This window comes from Hypanus sabinus, assembly GCF_030144855.1.
Source record: "Hypanus sabinus isolate sHypSab1 chromosome 1 unlocalized genomic scaffold, sHypSab1.hap1 SUPER_1_unloc_1, whole genome shotgun sequence".
Lineage (NCBI taxonomy): Eukaryota > Metazoa > Chordata > Chondrichthyes > Myliobatiformes > Dasyatidae > Hypanus > Hypanus sabinus.
The window spans coordinates 854,655-875,452 of NW_026778903.1; the positions used below are offsets into that span (position 1 = coordinate 854,655).

General features: G+C 46.0%; 1 protein-coding gene across 1 annotated transcript in view; it reads right to left on the minus strand.

Annotated features, from left to right (window-relative positions):
- Positions 1-1,847: 1,847 nt before the first annotated feature.
- LOC132385347 (heat shock cognate 71 kDa protein-like) overlaps positions 1,848-20,798 on the minus strand; it is a 30,099-nt gene continuing 11,148 nt past the window's right edge. Inside the window, exon 4 of the mRNA XM_059957386.1 lies at positions 1,848-1,876. Coding sequence (XP_059813369.1) covers positions 1,863-1,876 — 14 coding nt within the window. The 3' untranslated portion in view covers positions 1,848-1,862. The remainder of the gene's footprint in view (positions 1,877-20,798) is intronic.

A 20,798-nucleotide genomic window follows, 5' to 3' on the forward strand; every position in this document is an offset into this window, starting at 1 on the left:
TGGGCTCCTTCTGCTCCTGCACACGGAGTGGCTGAGTCAGGTGTGGAAGCCCCTCAAACGCTGAAAGGGTTTATTAACCTGAGGAGCTATGTAAGAGTTGAATGAAAGTTTTCAAAGGAAAATGAATAAGGTAAACAGTAATACTCAGATCTTGAGTTGCAAAGAGTCCTTGAACGTGAGCCTGTAGGTCGTAGAATCAGTTCAGGGTGAAGTTATCCACGCCGGTACAGGAGTCTGATAGTTGAAAGGTAATACCTGTTCCTGAAGCTGGTGGTGTGGGACCAAAGGCTTCTGACCCTTCTGCCTGATTGTATCAGTGAGATGAGGGTGTTGTCAGGACCGCGAGGGTCTTTGATGATGAACGCTGTTTCCTTGTGGCAGTGTTCCTTGTAAATGTGCCCATTCCTGGGAATGCCTGTGATGGACTGGACTGTATCCACCACTTTCTTCAGCATTTTCCGTCCTTGGGCATTGGAGTTTCCACACCAGGCTGCGATGCAACCAGCTGGAATGTTCTCCACTCCACGTCATTAGAACTTTGTCAGTTTTTGTTGACATGTGAATCTACACAAGTAAGAAAGTAGAGGTGCGGTTGAGCCTTTGTGATGACGCTTACGTGCCGGTCCCAGAATAGATCCCCTGATGTGATGATGCCAAGGAATTTTTACCGTACTGACTCCCTCTGCCCAAGTGAGGACTGGCTCATGTACCTCCGGTTTCCTCCTATAGTCTGTAATCAGCTCTTGGCTTTGCTGACATAGACCATGAAATATAAGAACAGAATTAGGACATTTGGCCCATCAAGTCTACTCTAGCATTCCAACATAGCTGAACCATTTTTCCCTCTCCGCCCCAAACTCCTGCCTTCTCCCATATCCCTTCATCCCTGACCAATCCATCAATCTCTGCCTTAAATATACCCAGTGACTTGACCAACACAGCCATCTGTGGCAACAAGTTATGGGTTGTGTGTGAGGGTGTGTTTTGGTTGTGTGTTTGTGTGAGGGTGACTGCAGGTTGAAGAAGGGAGATCGGGGCACTCAATGGATTTCTTGTTTTTAGCCGAGACACCAGACACGCTGGTCAGACGGATGTAGCAGTCTGTCACATGATCCTTCTGCTCCCGCCATATCATCAGGACAGCGCAGAATTGACTTCCGAGCACCTCCGAGCCAAGCTTTACGATGGACAGTGCATGTTGTGCAACAACGTGAGGAGCCCAGGCTTTGTCTGAATCGCCAATTTTCCACCCAAAGAACAGTAAAGGCTTTCTCAATAAGAGGAGTCAATTTCCTTCTTTGAGATCTTAGTGTATACTCGTCAGAAATGTGACAGAGAGTCGTAGTTGTTGCAACATTGGCAAGACATTCTGCAATCACAAATACTCCTGAAAATACTTTATTATAATGAATACAGTAGATGAACATCAATGTGATTGCAAACCAATATCATGTAAACACAATGCATAGAATGGTGTGTGTGTGATGCTTTATTCCCTTTCGAAAACCTGTCCTGCCTTGTAGCATCCACCCTGCCTAAGCAAGCCCAGGAATACCTGGACACGATGGAGATCTTTTCACTTTACATTGCGGGCAACATTTTAATTGATTTGAATAATGAATTGAAATAACAAATATAGGTGATTTTTGAAAAATGGTGAGTGATAGGGAGATTTCATGGTGATTTTGCTTGATCAGCAGCCCAAAATCCATAAAGTACACCAAAAGTATTCAGGAAGCAATTCTTTGTTGTCCGGTGTTACTGACCTTGTCGGAGGGAAACCAGAGGGTCATGAGCCAGTCCTCATCGGAAGGTCAGAGGTGGAGAGGGTCAGCAACTTTAAATTCCGAGGTGTTAGTATTTCAAATGACCTGTCCTGGGTTAACAAATAAATGCAATTATGAAGAAAGCATGGCAGCAAGATTCAGCATGACCTCTAAAACTTTGACAAACTTCTATAGATGAGCGGTGGAGAGTATATTGACCAGCTGCTTCACAGCCTGGTATGGAAACACCAATGCCCTCGAATGGAAAATGCTACAAAAAGTAGTGGATATGGCCCAGTCCACCATGGGTCAGCAACCCCAACTGTTGTGCACATTGACATGAAATGTTGTCGCAGGAAAGCAGCATCCTTCATCAGGGACCACCCCATCACCCAGGACATGCTCTCCTCTCGGTGCTGCCATCAGGAATTAGGAACAGAAACCTTAAGACTCACACCCATGGTTCAGGAACAGTTATTACCCCTCAGCCATCAGGTTGTTGAACCAAATGTGATCATTTTCCTTGTCCCATCATGGAAATGTTCCTACAACCGATGAGATTTTCAAGGACCCTTCATTTCATGTTCTTGATATTTTTGCTTATTTATTTATTATTATTAATTCTTAATTTTGTATTTGCACAGTGTGTTGACTTCTGCACTCAGGCTGACAGCCCCAGTGGGTGGATTTTCATTCATTCTGTTATGGTTATTCCGAGCGTGTGACCACAAGAAAGTGAATCTCAGGGTTGTGTATAGTGACATATATGCACTATGATATTAAAGTTTACTTTGAACATTGGCCTGTGGTTCACTACAGGGTACCTAATGTGTAAAGTGTTAAACCTGAGTTGTGAATGTTGGAGATATGACTGGTGGGTTTGTGACTAACACAAGTTGGTGGTGTTGTGGAGAGAAAGGAAGGTTGTCATGGATACAGATCACATGGAAAGTTGTTCCGAGAGAGGGCAGATGGAGTTCATTACAGGAACGGTACTAACATGGACAGAAGATTGGTTGACTGGCAGAAGGTGAAGAGTGGGATTGAAGGAGAGCATTGTCTGGTTGGCTGCCAGGGACTAGTGGTGTTCCACAGGGGCCGGCGTTGGGACCACTTCTTTTCACAGCATAGGCCAATGATTTGCGTGGCAGAATTGATAGTTTTCTGGCCAAGTTTAAGAATGATACAAAGATAGGTTGAGGGGCGAGTAGTGTTGAGGAAGCTGGGAGTCTGCAGAAGAACAAATTAGGAGAATGGGCAAAGAACACAGACACATAGAATAGTACAGCACATTACAGGCCCTAGTGTATCTACCTCCACCACTGACTCAGGCCGTGCATTCCATGAACCTACCACGCTCTGAGTGAAAAACCTTCCTCTAATATCCCCCTTGAACTTCCCGCCCTTTACCGTAAAGCCATGTCCTCTTGTACTGAGCAGTGGTGCCCTGGGGAAGAGGCACTGGCTGTCCACTCTGTCTATTCCTCTTAATATCTTGTACACCTCTATCATGTCTCCTCTCATCCTCCTTCTCTCCAAAGAGAAAAGCCCTAGCTCCCTTGCTCTCTGATCATAATCCATACTCTCTAAACCAGGCAGCATCCTGGTAAATCTCCTCTGTACCCTTTCCAATGTTTCCACATCCTTCCTATAGTGAGGTGACCAGAACTGCACTCAGTACTCCAAGTGTGGCCTAAATAGAGTTTTATAGAGCTGCATCATTACATTGTGTCTCTTAAACTCTATCCCTTGACTTAAGAAAGCTAACACCCCATAAGCTTTCTTAACTACCCCATCTACCTGTGAGGCAACTTTCAGGGATCTGTGGACATGTACCCCCAGATCCCTCTGCTCCTCCACACTACCAAGTATCCTGCCATTTACTTTGTACTCTGCCTTGGAGTTTGTCCTTCCAAAGTGTACCACCTCACACTTCTCCGGGTTGAACTCCATTTGCCACTTCTCAGCCCACTTCTGCATCCTATCAATGTCTCTCTGCAATCTTCGAGAATCCTCTACACTATCTACAACACCACCAACTTTTGTGTCATCTGCAAACTTGCCAACCCAGCCTTCTACCTCCACATCCAGGTCGTTAATAAAAATCATGAAAAGTAGAGGTCCCAGAACAGATCCTTGTGGGACACCAGTAGTCACAACCCTCCAATCCAAATGTACTCCCTCCACCACGACCCTCTGCCTTCTGCAGGCAAGCCAATTCTGAATCCACCTGGCCAAAGTTCCCTGGATCCCATGCCTTCTGACTTTCTGAATAAGCCTACCATGTGGAACCTTGTCAAAAGCCTTACTAAAATCCATGTAGATCACATCCACTGCACTACCCTCATCGATATACCTGGTCACCTCCTCAAAGAACTCTATCAGGTTTGTTAGACACAATCTTCTCTTCACAAAGCCGTACTGGCTGTCCCTGATCAGACCATGATTCTCTAAATGCCCATAGATCTTATGTCTAACAATCTTTTCCAACAGCATTCCCACCACAGATGTAAGGTTCACTGTTCTATAATTACCAGGACTATCCCTACTACCTTTTTTGAACAAGAGGACAACATTCGCCTCCCTCCAATCCTCTGGTACCATTCCTGTGGACAACGAGGATATAAAGATCCTAGCCAGAGGCTCAGCAATCTCTTCCCTCGCCTCGTGGAGCAGCCTGGGGAATATTCCGTCAGGCCCCGGGGACTTGTCCTTCCTAATCTATTTCATCAACTCTAACACCTCCTCTCCCTTCATATGAACATGCTCCAGAACATCAACCTCACTCATATTGTCCTCACCGTCATCAAGTTCCCTCTCAGTGGTGAATACCGAAGAGAAGTATTCATTGAGGACCTCGCTCACTTCCACAGCCTCCAGGCACATCTTCCCACTTTTATCTCTAATCGGTCCGACCTTCCCTCCTGTCATCCTTTTGTTCTTCACATAATTGAAGAATGCCCAGGAGTTTTCCTTTACCCTACTCACCAAGGCCTTCTCATGGCCCCTTCTTGCTCTTCTCAGCCCCTTCTTCTCCTTTCTTGCTACCCTATATTCCTCAATAGACCCATCAGATCCTTGCTTCCTAAACCTCATGTATGCTGCCTTCTTCCACCTGACTAGATTTTCCACCTCCCTTGTCACCCATGGTTCCTTCACCCTACCATTCTTTATCTTCCTCACTGGGACAAATTTATCCCTAACATCCTGCAAGAGATCCTTACTTATCTTGAACCTATCAGCCTCTGCCTCAAATACATCCAGTGGCCTCATGCTCGGTACACCTGTAAATCTGCTCAATAATGAAAATATCTAATCAGTCTATCATGTGGCAGCAACTCAATACAGCAAAGCATGCAGGCATGGTCAAGAGGTTCAGTTACTGTTCAGACCAATCATTAGAAAGGGGAGGAAATGTGATCAAAGTGACTTTGACTGTGGAGTGATTGTTGGTGCCAGATGGGGTGGTTTGAGTATCTCAGAATATGCTGATCTCCTGGGATTTTCAAGCACAACAGTCTCTTATGGAGGATGATGCAGAAAAATAACCAACAAAATGCTTCCATTGAGTGGCAGTTCTTTGGGTGAAAATGTCTTGTTAATGAGGGAGACCGGAAGAGAATACCAGAGTGGCTTACGCTGACAGAAATGTGACAATAAAGAACATAAACTTAATGAACATGAGAAATAGGAGCAGGAGTAGTCCATCTGTCCTGTCGAGCCTGCTCCGCCATTCAATCAGATCATGGCGATCTGATCATGGACTCATCTCCTCCTACCCACCTTTTCTCTACAACCCTTAATTCCCCCCACTATGAAAAAACCCATCCAACCTTATCGTAAATATATTCACTGAGGAAGCCTCCACTGCTTCATTGGGCAGAGGATCACACAGATTCACCACTCTTTGAGAAAAGCAGTTCCTCCTCGTCTGCGTCCAAAATATACTCCCTGAATCTTGAGGCTATGTCCACTAGTTCTAATCTCAGCTACCAGTGGAAACAACTTCCTTGCCTCTGTCTTATCAATCCCTTTCATAATTTTATATGCTTCTATAAGATCTCTCAATCTTCTGAATTCCAGTGAGTACAGTCTCAGGCAACTCAATCTCTCCTCATAGTCTAACCCTCTCATGTCTGGAATCAACCTGATGAACCTCCTCTGCACCGCTTCCAAAGCCAACATATCCTTCCTCAAGTAAGGAGACCAGAACTGCACACAGTACTCCAGGTGCGGCCTCACCAGTACCCTGTATAGTTGCAGCATGACCTCCATGTTCTTGAATTCAATCCCTCTAGCAATAAAGGCCAGCATCCCATTTGCCTTCTTGATGGCCGGCTGTACCTGCAAACCAACCTTTTGTGATTCATGCACAAGCACAGCGCAGCATCATGCTGCAATTTGCTCTTTCGTTTTTCCTCCAAAGTGGATGACCTCACATTTACCAACATTGTACTCCATCGGCCAGACCCTTGCCCACTCACTTAATCTATATCTATGCGTCCGTCTGCAGACTCTCACAGCAAAGTCCACTCTTTACCTTCTGCCAGTCAGCCAATCTTCCATCCATGCTAGTACCTTTCCTGTAAAACCACGGGTTCCTATCCGGTTAAGCAGCCTCATGAGTGGGACCTTGTCAAAGACCTTCTGGAAATCCAAATAAGCAACATCCATGACTCATCCTTGTCTGTCCTGTCTGTCATTTCCTTATCAAATCCCATCAGATTTGTCAGGAAAGATATCTCCCGAAGGAAACCATGTTGACTATGGTCTATTTATCATGTGGCTGTCAGCACTCCAAAACATTATCGTCAATAAACCTGTTCCTCCAATATCATCTGAATCATTGAGGTCAGACTAACTGAGTGATCACTACTTGTCCCTCCATAATCCATTGAGCCACCTCTTTCAGGACCCTAAGTGTCCACATGGTGCAGGTGACTTATCTACCTTCAGCTACCCAAGCACCTTCTGTGTAATAGTAATAACACTCACTTCTGCCCTGACACTCTCGGAGTTCTGACAAACTGCTGCTGTCTTCCACAGTGAAGACAGATGCAAAATACTTCGACTTCACCCAACAATCACCCCCCCTCCCCCCTCCATTATTACCTCTCCAGTATCATATTCCAGCAGTCCGATATCCACTCTTGCCTCCAGAGGAGAGGGTGGGAGGATGGGATTGAGAAATATCACTCCTGACTGAATGGAGCAGTAGTCTCAATGGGCCGAATGGTCTCATTCTGCTCCTGCATCGTCCAGAAGTTCCCTTCAACCTCCAGGTGGAGAATGGGAAGCCTCACCTGGAATTACCGTCTGTACATCAGCACTCGTAGTGATGTCCCACACCTTACCTCCGTCCATCCCAGCAGACACGGGCTTCCGAGACATCGCCTGAGGTGGGTAGACAACCCGTCTCCCACATTCCCCTGTCTGGATGGGGCCACACCACAGCTGTAAAACACGGCCGGTCTGTCTCAGGGGTGAGCTGCTCTCTGTAGATCCACGTTCTCCGGTGGTTGGACGGGTCTCCTGGGGAGGGTTTGTGAACTCAGGACAACGGGAGCAGGAAGAACGTCTATCCCACACGGCTTGTCTCCCAGGATCGGTGACACAGAGTCACACTTCACAGAGACAGGCCCTTCGGCCCATCTGGTCCCTGTCAGCCCAGATGCTCAACAGAGCCAGTTCCACTTGCATGCATTTATCCCAAAACCTTTCCTATCCATGTACCTCTCCGAGAGGCGTTTACATATTGTTACCGTACCTGCTTCAGTCTGCTCATTCCATGTACGGACCACCCTCTCATTGAAAATGTTGCCCCTCAGGTTCCCATTAAACCTCTCACCTCAAGCCCGTTGCCTCTGGTACTGCATTCCATCACCTCGGGTGAAAGACTGTGCATTCACCCCATCCATCCCCTTCATGATTTTATACCCCTCTGTAAGGTCACCCCTCAGCCCCATAAACTCCAATGAACAACGTTCCAACCTGCTGTCTCGATTGGACGAGAAGGAGAGGTTGGACAAACTGGATTTGTTTTCTCTGGAGCTGCGGAATCTGACGGGAGACCTGATAGTGATGTGATGATGAGAGGCTGAGAGAGCAGACAGCCGGTGTCCTTCCCCAGTCTAACACTAGAGGGCACACTTTGCCCATACTTTATTGTCACCAAACAATCGATACAAGAGAGTACAATCATCACAGCAATATTTAATTCTGCGCTTTGTGCTCCCTGATGTACAAATCCAAGTAAATATAATAAAAATTTGAATTATAAATCATAATTAGAAAATAGAAAAGGGAAAGTGAGGTAGTGCAAGTTAGGTCCGGATATTTGGAAGGTACGGCCCAGATCCGGGTCAGGATCCGTTCAGCAGTCTTATCACAGTTGGAAAGAAGCTGTTCCCAAATCTGGCCGTACGAATCTTCAAGCTCCTGAACCTTCTCCCAGAGGGAAGAGGGACAAAAAGTGTGTTGGCTGGGTGGGTCGTGTCCTTGATTATCCTGGCAGCACTGCTCCAACAGCGTGCGGTGTAAAGTGAGTCCAAGGGTGGAAGATTGGTTTGTGTGATGTGCTGGGCTATGTTCACAATCTTCTGCAGCTTCTTCCGGTCTTGGACAGGACAACTTCCATACCAGGTTGTGATGCACCCTAGAAGAATGCTTTCTACGGTGCACCTATAAAAATTAGTGAGGGTTTTAGGGGACAGGCCAAATTTCTTCAGCTTTCTCAGGAAGTAAAGGCACCAGTGGGCCTTCTTGGCAGTGGACTCTGCTTGGTTAGACCAAGTCATGTCATTTGTGATATTCACCCCGAGGAACAAGCTTTTGACCTGTTCCACCTGTGCACCACCGATGTAGATGCGGTCGTGCAGTCCGCTACTCCTGAAGTCAACAACCAATTCCTGACATTGAGGGATAGGTTATTGTCTTCGCACCATGCCACCAGGTTCTTAATTTCCTCTCTGTACTCAGACTCATCATTACCCAAGATACGGCCTACAATTGTGGTGTCATTAGCAAACTTATATATTGAGTCTGATGAAAACTTGGCTACACAATCGTGGGTGTACAGTGAGTACAGCACGGGGCTGAGTAAACAGCCTTGTGGGGCACCAGTGCTCAGAGTGATTGTAGAGGAGAGCCTGTCCCTTATTTTTACAGCCTGGGTCCTGTCTGTGAGGAAGTTGAAGATCCAGCTGCAGATCTGAGTGCTGAGACCCAGGTTCAGGAGTTTAGGAATCAGTTTATTTGGAACGATGGTATTAAAGGCAGAGCTGTAGTCGGTGAAAAGGAACCTGACATATGAGTCTTTATTCTCCAGGTGTTCTAAGGAGGAATGTAGTGCCAGAGAGATGGCATCTGCCATTGACCTGTTGCTCCGGTAGGCGAATTGCAAAGCATCGAGGCTGACTGTTAGGTTATGGTTGATGTGTGCCATAACCAATCACTCGAAGCACTTCATAGCAATTGATGTTAGAGCCACAGGTCGGTCGTCATTCAGGCATGCCACCTTGCTTGTCTTTGGCACCGGGATTATCATTGCCTTGTTAAAACACGAGGGGATCTTAGACTGAAGCAGGGAGCAGTTGAAGATTTCAGCAAACACTCCAGCTTGCTCACTTGCACAGGCCCAGAGATCCCGTTCTGGGATGCCATCTGGGCCGGTAAATAATTATGTATAATTATATTTATGTGATTTATACATAAATTAGTATATTGAACGATAACGATATTGGAAATTGCAGAGAGCAGTGGCTGCCGAGAGTGTGCTGCCAAGGGAGTTGGTGGAGGCAGATTCAATACAGGCCGTTCAGATGCTCTTAGACAGACACACATCAATTTCTGGAGAATATATTGAACAGAGAAAAACAACAGCACAATACAGGCCCTTTGGCCCACAATGCTGTGCGGAACATGGACTCACTTTAGAAATTACCTAGGGTTACCCATAGCCCTCTATTTTTCTAAGCTCCATGTACCTGTCCAGGAGTCTTTTAAAAGACCCTATCGTATCCACCTCCACCACCATTGACAGCAGCCCATTCCACGCACTCACCACTCTGGCAATTAACGTACCCCTGATATCTCCTCTGTACATACCTCCTGGCACCTTAAATCTATGAGAATATAAGAACATAAGAAATAGGAGCAGGAGTAGGCCATCCGGCCCATCGAGCCTGTCCCACCATTCAATAAGATCATGACTGATCTGTCCCCAAACTCAGCTCCATCTATCTGCCTTTCCCCCAATAACCCTTAATTATAGAGTATAGTCCCAGGCAACTCAATCGCTCCTCATAGGTTAACCCCTTCGTCTCTGGAATCAAGCTGGTGAACCTCCTCTGCACTGCCTCCAAAGCCAGTATATCTTTCCTCAAGTCTGGAGACCAGAACTGCAGACAGTACCCCAGGTGCGGCCTCACCAGTACCCTGTATGGTTGCAGTACCTCCATGTTCTTGAATTCAATCCCTCTAGCAATGAAGGCCAACATTCCGTTTGCCTTCTTAATAACCTGTTGTATCTTCAAGCCAACGTTTTGCGATTCATGCACAACCACTCCCAAGTCCATCTGCACAACAGCATGCTGTAATATTTCACCATTTCGATGATCATCTGCTCTTCTATTATTCCTTCCAAAGTGCCAGATCTCGCATTTACCAACATTGTACTCCAGGTGCCAGACCTTGGCCCACTCACTTAACCTATCTATATCCCTCTGTAGACTCTCCACATCCTCTGTACAATTTGCTTTTCCACTTAGTTTAGTGTCATCAGCAAATTTTTCTACGCTACACTCAGTCCCCTTTTCCAAATCATCGATGTAGATGGTAAACAGCACAAACCACTACGGCACCCCACTCACCACAGACTGCCAACCGGAGAAACACCCATTTATACCAACTCACTGTTTCCATTGGTTAACCAATCCACTATCTATGCCAATACACTTCCGCCGACTCCATGCATCCGTATCTTATATACAAGTCTCTTGTGTGACAGCTTATCGAACACCTTCTGGAAATCCAAGTGTACAACATCCACCTGTTCCCCTCTATCCACTGCACTCATTATGTCCTCAAAGAACTCCAGTAACTTTGTCAAACAGGACCTGCCCTTTCTGAATCCATGCTGCGTCTCTCTGATGCAACCACTCCTTTCTAAATGTTCCACTATTTCTTTGTGAATGACAGCTTCAAGCATTTTCCTGACTACAGATGTTAAGATAACTGGCCTATAGTTGCCCGTCTTTTGCCTACATCCTTTTTTAAAAAGTGGCATGACATTTGCTGTCTTCTGATCCACCGGGACCTGCCCAGAGTCCAGAGGATTTTGATAAATGATTACCCACGCATCTACTATAACCTCTGCCAATTCCTTCGGCACCCTAGGATACATCCCATCAGGACCAGGGGACTTATCTACCTTCAAACCCTCTAGTTTGCTCATCACTGTCTCTTTAGTGACAGTGATTTTATCGAGGTCCTCACCTCCCATTTCATCCATAACATCTTCTTTGGCATATTAGACGTGCCCTCCACCGTGAAGACCAAATAGTCGTTCACTGCCTCAGCCATTTCCGTATCACCCAATATCAATTTCCCCTTCTTGACCTCCAAGGGACCTAGGTTGACTTTAGCCACCCTCTAAAGCTTTATAATTTATAAAAACTTGTGCTATCTGTTTTTATATTTTGTGCTAATTTACTTTCATACTCTATCTTCCCTTTCCTTATTTCTTGTTTAGTTGTTTCTGTTGCTTTTTAAAGTTTTCCCAATTCTCCAGTCTCCCACTACTCTATGTGAGTTTGTACAAATTAGCTTTTAATTTGATACTATGTTTTAGATAGAAACATAGAAAACCTACAACAAAATACAGGCACTTTGGCCCACAAAGTTGTGTCGAACATGTCCCTACCTTAGTAATTACTAAGGTTACCCATAGCCCTCTATTTTTCTAAGCTCTATGTACCTATCCAAAAGTCTCTTAAAAGACCCTATCGTATCCGCCTCCACCAGCTTTGCCAGCAGCCCATTCCACGAACTCACCACTCTCTGGTCAAAAACTTACCCCGACATCTCCTCTGTACCTACTCTGAAACACCTTAAACCTGGGCCCTCATGTGGCAGCCATTTCTGCCCTGGGAAAAAGCCTTTGACTATCCACACGATCAATGCCTCTCATCATCTCATAGACCTCTGTCAGGTCACCTCTCATCCTCCATCGCTCCAAGGAGAAAAGACCGAGTTCACTCAACCTATTCTCATAAGTTAGCATGCCTCCCAATCCAGGCAACATCCTTGTAAATCTCCTCTGCACCCTTTCTATGGTTTCCACATCCTTCCTGCAGTGAGACGACCAGAACTGAGCACAGTATTCCAAGTGGGGTCTGACCAGGGTCCTGACCAGCTGCAACATTACCTCACACCTCCTGAATTCAATTCCACCATTGATGAAGGCTAATACACCGTACGCCTTCTTAACCACAGCATCAACCTGAGCAGCTGCTTTGTGTGTCCTATGGACTCAGATCCCAAGATCCCTCCGATCCTCCACACTACCAAGAGTCTTACCGTTAATACTATATTCTGCCATCTACTAAAATGAACACTTCACAATTATCTGGGTTGAACTCCACCTGCCACTTCTCATCCCAGTTTTGCAGACTATAAATGTCCTGCTGTAACTTCTGACAGCCCACCACACTATCCACAACACCTCCAACCTTTGTGTCATCAGCAAACTTTCTAACTCATCCCTCCACTTCCTTTTCCAGGTCATTTATAAAAATCATGAAGATTAAGGGTCCCAGAACAGATCCCTGAGGCACACCACTGGTCACCGACCTGTATGCAGAATATGTCATGCATGCAGAATACAACCACTCTTTGCCTTCTGTGGGCAAGCCAGTTCGGGATCCACAAAGCAATGTTTTTTTACCAGAGAGTGGTGAGTGCGTGGAATGGGCTGCTGGCAATGGTGGTGGAGGCGGATACGATAGGGTCTTTTAAGAGACTTTTGGATAGGTACATGGGGCTTAGAAAACTAGAGGGCTATGGGTAACCATAGTAATTACTAAGGTAGGGACATGTTCGACTCAGCTTTGTGGGCCAAAGTGCCTGTATTGTGTTGGTGGGTTTTCTATGTTTGATAAGGTATCCCATGCCTCCTTACTTTCTCAAAAAGCCTTGCATGGGGTACTTTATCAAATGCTTTGCTGAAATCCATATACACATCTACTGCTCTTCCTTCATCAATGTGTTCAGTCACATCCTCCAAAAATACAATCAGGCTCGTAAGGCACAACCTACCCTTGAAAAAGCAATGCTGACTATTCCTAATCATATTTTACCTCTCTAAATGTTCATAAATCCTGCCTCTCAGGATCTTCTCCATCGACTTACCAACCACTGAGGTAAGACTCACTGGTCTATAATTTACTGCGCTATCTCTACTTCCTTTCTTGAACAAAGGAACAACATCTGCAACCCTCCAATCCTCCGGAACCTCTCCTGTCGCCATTGATGATGCAAAGATTATCACCAGAGGCTCAGGAATCTCCTCCCTCACCCACACAGTAGCCTGGGGTACATCTCACCCACTCCCAGCGACTTATCCAACTTGATGCTTTCCAAAAGCTCCAGCACATCCTCTTTCTTAATATCTACATGCTCAAGCTTTTCAGTCTGCTGCAAGTCATCACTACAATCACCAAGATCCTTTTCCATCGTGAATATTGAAGTAAAGTATTCATTAAGTACCTCTGTTATTTCCTCCTTTTTAATTATGTGCAATTGTGAACAATAGCCAGATCACAAATGCTGATGAAGTGGACTCGTTCCCAAAGAGGAATCTGATAGGCCAGTCAGACGGTTCACGCTGCTCAGCGATAGAACATAAAAACATCATATGTACAATTAAGAAACAGTAAAAAAATAGTAGAAATACTGGAGTCCTGATGAATGTGATGAGGTCTGCTGGAGAGAGACATTTATACACATGCTATCCTCCATAATTCAGAGAGATTGAAGGATAAAGTTACAGGGTGACAAAACGTGACAGGCGCACTTGGAACTAAAAACTACTCCCTACTGGGAGAAAACAGTTCCATACACACTTTCCCCCCTGATTGGTCCTATTCTTTCATGTCTTATCCTCTCGCTCTTCTCATACTTGTAGAATGCCTTGGGGTTTTCCTTAATCCTGTCTGCCAAGGCCTTGTCATGGCCCCTTCTGTCTCTCCTAATTTCCTTCACAAGCTCCTTCCTGTTAGCCTTATAATCTTCTAGATCGCTAACATTACTCAGCTCTTTGAATCTTTTATAAGCTTTTCTTCTTGACTAGATTTAATACAGCCTTTGTACACCACGGTTGCTGTTCCCAACCAAAACTTCCTTGTCTGGAGCATAGCTACGCAGAACTCCACACAAATATCCCCTGAACATTTGCCACATTTCTTCTGTACTTTTCCCTGAGAACATCTGTTTCTAATGGAAGCTTCCAGTGTCCTGCCTGATCGCCTCATAATTCCCCTTAACCCAATGAAATGCTTTTCTAACCTGTCTGTTCCTATCCCTCTCCAGTGCTGTTGTAAAGGAGATAGAATTATGATCACTATCTCCAAAATGCCCTCTCACTGAGAGATCTGACATCTGACCAGGTTCATTTCCCAACACCAGATCAAGTACAGCCTCTCCTCTTATCAGCTTATCTGCATATAGTGTCAAGAAACCTTCAGAACACATCTAACAAACTCCACCCCATCTAAAGCCCTCACTCTAGGGAAAAGCCAATTGATATTTGGGAAATTAAAATCTCCCATCATGACATCAACTGGAGACGTCCAGTATCATATTCCAGCAGACAGATATCCACTCTTTCTTCTCGAGGAAGAGCTGGGAGGATGGGATTGAGAAATATCACGCCTGACTGAATGGGGCAGTAGTGTCAATGGGCCAAATGGCCTCCTTCTGCTCCTACATCCTCCAGAAGCTCTCTTCAACCTCTAGGTAGGGAATGGGAAGCCTCACCTGGAATTACCGTCTGTACATTGTACTCGTAGTGGTGTCCAGCACCTTATCTCCGTCCATCCCCGGGAAAAAGCCTCTGACGGTCCACACGATCAATGCCTCTCATCATCTTATACACCTCCAGCAGGCCACCTCTCATTCTCCGTCGCTCCAAGGAGAAAAAGCCAGGTTTACTCAACCTATTCTCATAAGGCATGCTCCCCAATCCAGGCAACATCCTTGTAAATGTCCTCTGCACCTCTTCTATAGTTTACACATATTTCCTGTAGTGAAGTGACCAGAAATGGACACAGTACATCAAGTGTGGCCTAACCGGAGTTTTATAGAGCTGCATCATTTCATCGCGACTCTTAAATTCTATCCTTCGACTTCTGAAAGCTAACATCCCATAAGCTTTCTTAACTACCCTATCTATCTCTGAGGCAACTTTCAGGGATCTGTGGACATGTACCCCGAGATCCCTCTGCTCCTCCACACTACCAAGTGTCCTGACATTTACTTTGTACTCTGCCTTGGAGTTTGTCCTTCCAAAGTGTACCACCTCACACTTCTCCGGGTTGAACTCCATCTGCCACCTCTCAGCCCACTTCTGCATCCTGTCAATGTCTCTCTGCAATCTTCGACAATCCTCTGCACTATCTACAACACCACCAACCTTTGTATCGTCAGTAAACTTGCCAACCCACCCTTCTACCCCCACATCCAGATCATTAATAAAAATCATGAAAAGTATAGGTCCCAGAACAGATCCTTCTGGGACACCACTGGTCACAATCCTCCAATATGAATGTACTCCCTCCACCACAACCCTCTGCCTTCTGCTGGCAAGCCAATTCTGAATCCACTTGGCCAAACGTCCCTGGATCCCATGCCTTCTGACTTTTTGAATAAGCCTACCATGTGGAACCTTGTCAAAAGCCTTACTAAAATCCATGTAGATCACATCCACTGCAAAACCCTCATCTGTATGCCTGGTCACATCCTTAAAGAACTTCTATCAGGCTTGTTAGACACGATCTGCTCTTCACAAAGCCATGCTGGCTGTCCCTGATCAGACCATGATTCTCTAAGTGCCCATAGATCCTATCTCTAAGAATCTTTTCCAACAGCTTTCCCACCACAGTCATAAGGCTCACTGGTCTATAATTACCTGGACTATCCCTACTAACTTTCTTGAACAAGGGGACAACATTCACCTGCCTCCAATCTTCCGGTACCATTCCCATGGACAACGAGCATATAAAGATCCTAGCCAGAGGTTCAGCAATCTCTTCCCTCGACTCGTGGAGCAGCCTGGGGAATATTCCATCAGGCCCCGGGGACTTATCCGTCCTAATGTATTTTAACAACTCCCAACACCTCCCCTCCCTTAATATTAACATGCTCCGGAACATCATCCTCACTCATATTGTCCTCACCATCATCAAGTTCCCTCTCAGTGGTGAATACCGAAGAGAAGTATTCATTGAGGACCTCACTCACTTCCACAGCCTCCAGGCACATCTTCCCACTTTTATCTCTAATCGGTCCTACCTTCACTCCTGTTATCCTTTTGTTCTTCACATAATTGAAGAATGCCTTGGGGTTTTCCTTTACCCTACTCACCAAGGCCTTCTCATGCCCCCTTCTTGCTCTTCTTAGCCCCTTCTTAAGCTCCTTTCTTGCTACTCTATATTCCTCAATAGACCCATCTGATCCTTGTTTCCTAAACCTCATGTATGCTGCCTTCTTCCACCTGACTAGATTTTCCACTTCACTTGTCACCCATGGTTCCTTCACCCTACCATTCTGTATCTTCCTCACTGGAACAAATTTATCCCTAACATCCTGCAAGAGATCCTTAAACATCGACCACATGTCCATAGTACATTTCCCTGCAAAAACATCATCCCAATTCACACCCGCAAGTTCTAGCCTTATAGCCTCATAATTTGCCATTCCCCGATTAAAAATTTTCCTGTCGTCTCTGATTCTATCCTTTTCCATGATAATGCTAAAGACCAGGTAGCAGTGATCACTGTCCCCCAGATGCTCACCCACTGAGGGATCTGTGACCTGACCCGTTTCATTACCTAATACTGGATCTAGTATGGCATTCCGCAGGGGTCAGTGTTGGGACCCCAACTCTTTACAATCTATATTAATGATTTGGAGAAAGGGACTAAGTGCAATGTATCGAAGTTTGCTGATGACACAAAGGTGGGAGGGAGTGTAATGAGTGCGGAGGACATTGAAACCCTGCAGGGGGACATAGATAGGCTGAGTGATTGGGCGGACATTTGGCAGATGAAATATAATACTGACAAGTGTGAGGTCTTGCACTTTGGCAGGAAAAGTAATAGAGCAAGTTATTATCTAAATGGAGAGAAACTGGAAAGTGCTTCTGTGCAAAGGGATCTGGGGGTCCTGGTGCAGGAAACACAAAAAGTTAGTATGCAAGTGCAGCAGGTGGTCAAGAAGGCCAATGGAATGCTGGCTTTTATTGCTAGGGGGACGGAGTATAAGAACAGGGAGGTCTTACTGCAGTTGTACCGGGTATTGGGGAGACCACACCTGGAGTATTGCGTGCAGTTCTGGTGCCCATATTTAAGAAAGGACGTACTGGCTCTCGAGGCAGTGCAGAGAAGGTTCACTAGGTTAATTCCGGGGATGGGTGGGTTGATGTATGATGAGAGGTTGAGTAGATTGGGACTCTACTCATTGGAGTTCCGAAGAATGAGAGGCGATCTTATTGAAACATATAAGACTGTGAAGGGGCTTGATTGGGTGAATGCGGGGAGAATGTTCCCAATGATGGGTGGAACTAGGACTAGGGGGCATAATCTTAAAATAAGGGGATGCCGTTCCAGGACTGAGATGAGGAGAAATTTCTTCACTCAGAGGGTAGTGGGGCTGTGGAATTTACTGCCCCAGAGAGCTGTGGAAGCTACTACACTCAATAAATTCAAAACGGAGATAGACATTTTCCTGGATAAAAATGGCATTAGGGGATACGATGAGCGAGCAGGTAAGTGGACATGAGGCTAGGTTTAGATCAGCCATGTGATCTCCTGGACCAGTTTTCGATAGCCTGGATGGGTCGGAGAGGAATTTTCCAGATTTTTTCTCCTCAATTGGCAAATTGTTTTTTTTTCCCCGGGTGATCTCATGGGTTTGGGCGGGATGAATAATAAAATAAAATGGGCGGCATGGTGCCCTGTTGGTTGGCACTGTTGCCTTGTGGGATTCGGTGATAACTAGAGTTAAGATTGGATCAGTCATGATCTTGTTGAATGGCGGAGCAGGCTTGAGGGGCCGATTGGCCTACTCCTGCTCCTATCTCTTATGTTCTTATTCCCCCTAGTCGGCCTGTCCACATACTGTGACAGGAATCCATCCTGGACACACTTAACAAATTCTGCCCCATCTGAACCCTTGGAACTAATCAAGTGCCAATCAATACTAGGGAAGTTAAAGTCACCCATGATAGCAACCCTGTTATTTTTGCACCTTTCCAAATTCTGCCTCCCAATCTGCTCCTCGGTATCTCTGCTGCCACCAGGGGGCCTACAGAGTACCCCCAGTAGAGTAACTGCTCCCGTCCAGTTCCTGACTCCACCCATACTGACTCAAAAGAGGATCCTGCTACATTACCCACCCTTTCTGCAGCTGTAATAGTATCCCTGACCAGTAATGTCACCCCTTCTCCTCTTTTACCCCCCTCTCTGTCCCTTTTAAAGCACTGAAATCCAGGAATATTCAGAATCCATTCCTGCCCTGGTGCCAGCCGAGTCTCCGTAATGGCCACTACATCATAATTCCATGTACGTATCCAAGCTCTCAGTTCATCACCTTTGTTCCTGATGCTTCTTGCATTGAAGTACACACACTTTAGCCCTTCTACCTTACCACCTTTACACCCTTTATTCTGCTTCTCTTTCCTCAAAGAAGTGGCAGAGAGAATACAATCTTGGGAAGCGTATGGACATGCACTTTGGTAGAAGGAACAAAGGTACGGACTGTTTTCTAAATGGGGAAAGAGGTGCAAAGGGACTTGGGAGTCCTTGTGTAGGATTCTCAAAAGCAGGGGATCCCCACCGCTACGATTAACCGAGGTGTCTGCGGACCCCAGGTTGGGACATTCTGCCCTAAAGGAATTTGAGTCAGTGGTAAGGAAGGCAAATATAATGTTAGCACTTGTTTTGAAGGGACAAGAACTCAGCAATGGTGAGACTTTAAAAGTGATTGGACAGATTGCACAGAGTATTATGGGCAGTTTTGGGCCTCTTATCTAAGAAAAGTTGTGCTGGCATCTGAGAGGGCCCAGAGGAGGTTCTGTGAATGAAAGGATTAATGTATGAGGAGCAAATGCTCTGGGCCTGTACTCGCTGGAGTTTAGAAGAATGAGGGGAGATCCCAGTGAATCCTATTGAATATTGAATAGCTGCGATAGAGTGGATGTGGAGAGGATGTTACCGATGGTGCGGACGTCTAGGACCAGAAGGCACAACCTCAGAATCATTAGCAAGAAGGTGATGAATTGCTGAGATGGCTGTGGAAGCAAAATCATTGGGTATACTTAAAGGAGTCTGATAGGTTGTTGATTCTCGTTCCTGTACCGAAGACGCCGCACCCCCAGTGGCTCCAATGACTACGGACTGGTGGCATTGACCTCCCACATCATGAAGACCCTGGAGAGACTTGTTCTAGAGCAGCTCCGGCCTATGGTTAGGCCACACTTAGACCCCCTCCAGTTCGCCTATCAGCCCCGACTAGGAGTTGAGGATGCCATATCTACCTGCTGAACAATGTCTACGCCCACCTGGACAAGCTGGCGAGCACTGTGAGGGTCATGTTTTTTGACTTCTCCAGTGCGTTCAACACCATCCGCCCTGCTCTGCTGGGTGAGAAGCTGACAGTGATGCAGGTGGATGCTTCCCTGGTGTCATGGATTATTGATTACCTGACTGGCAGACCTCAGTACGTGCGCTTGCAACACTGTGTGTCAGACAGAGTGGTCAGCAGCACTGGGGCTCCACAGGGGACTGTCCTGTCTCCCTTTCTCTTCACCATCTACACCTCGGACTTCAACTACTGCACAGAGTCTTGCCATCTTCAGAAGTTTTCTGATGACTCTGCCATAGTTGGATGCATCAGCAAGGGAGATGAGGCTGAGTACAGGGCTACGGTGGGAAACTTTGTCACATGGTGCGAGCAGAATCATCTGCAGCTTAATGTGTAAGGAGCTGGTGGTGGACCTGAGGAGGGTTAAAGCACCGGTGACCTGTTTCCATCCGAGAGGTTAGTGTGGACATGGTGGAGGATTACAAATACCTGAGGATATGAATCAACAATAAACTGGACTGGTCAAAGAACACTGAGGCTGTCTACAAGAAGTGTCAGAGCCGTCTCTATTTCCTGAGGAGACTGAGGTCCTTTAACATCCGCCAGATGATGCTGAGGATGTTCTACGAGTCTGTGGTGGCCAGTGCTATCATGTTTGCTGTTGTGTGCTGGGGCAGCAGGCTGAGGGTAGCAGACACCAACAGAATCAACAAACTCATTCGTAAGGCCAGTGATGTTGTGGGGGTGGAACTGGACTCTCTGATGATGGTATCTGAACAGAGGATGCTGTCCAAATTGCAGCCATCTTGGACAATGACTCCCATCCACTCCATAATGTACTGGTTAGGCACAGGAGTACCTTCAGCCAGAGACTCATTCCACTGAGATGCAACACTGAGCGTCATAGGAAGTCATTCCTACATGTGGCCATCAAACTTTACAACTCCTCCCTCGGAGTGTCAGACACCCTGAGCCAATAGGCTGGTCCTGGACTTATTTCCACTTGGCATGATTAACTTATTATAATTTAATTATTTATGGTTTTATATTGCTATATTTCTTCACTATTATTGGTGCGGCTGTAATGAAACACAATTTCCCTCGGGATCAATAAAGTATGTCTGTCTGTCTGTCTGTCAATTAGTATGGGCATCAAAAGTTGTGGGAGAAGGC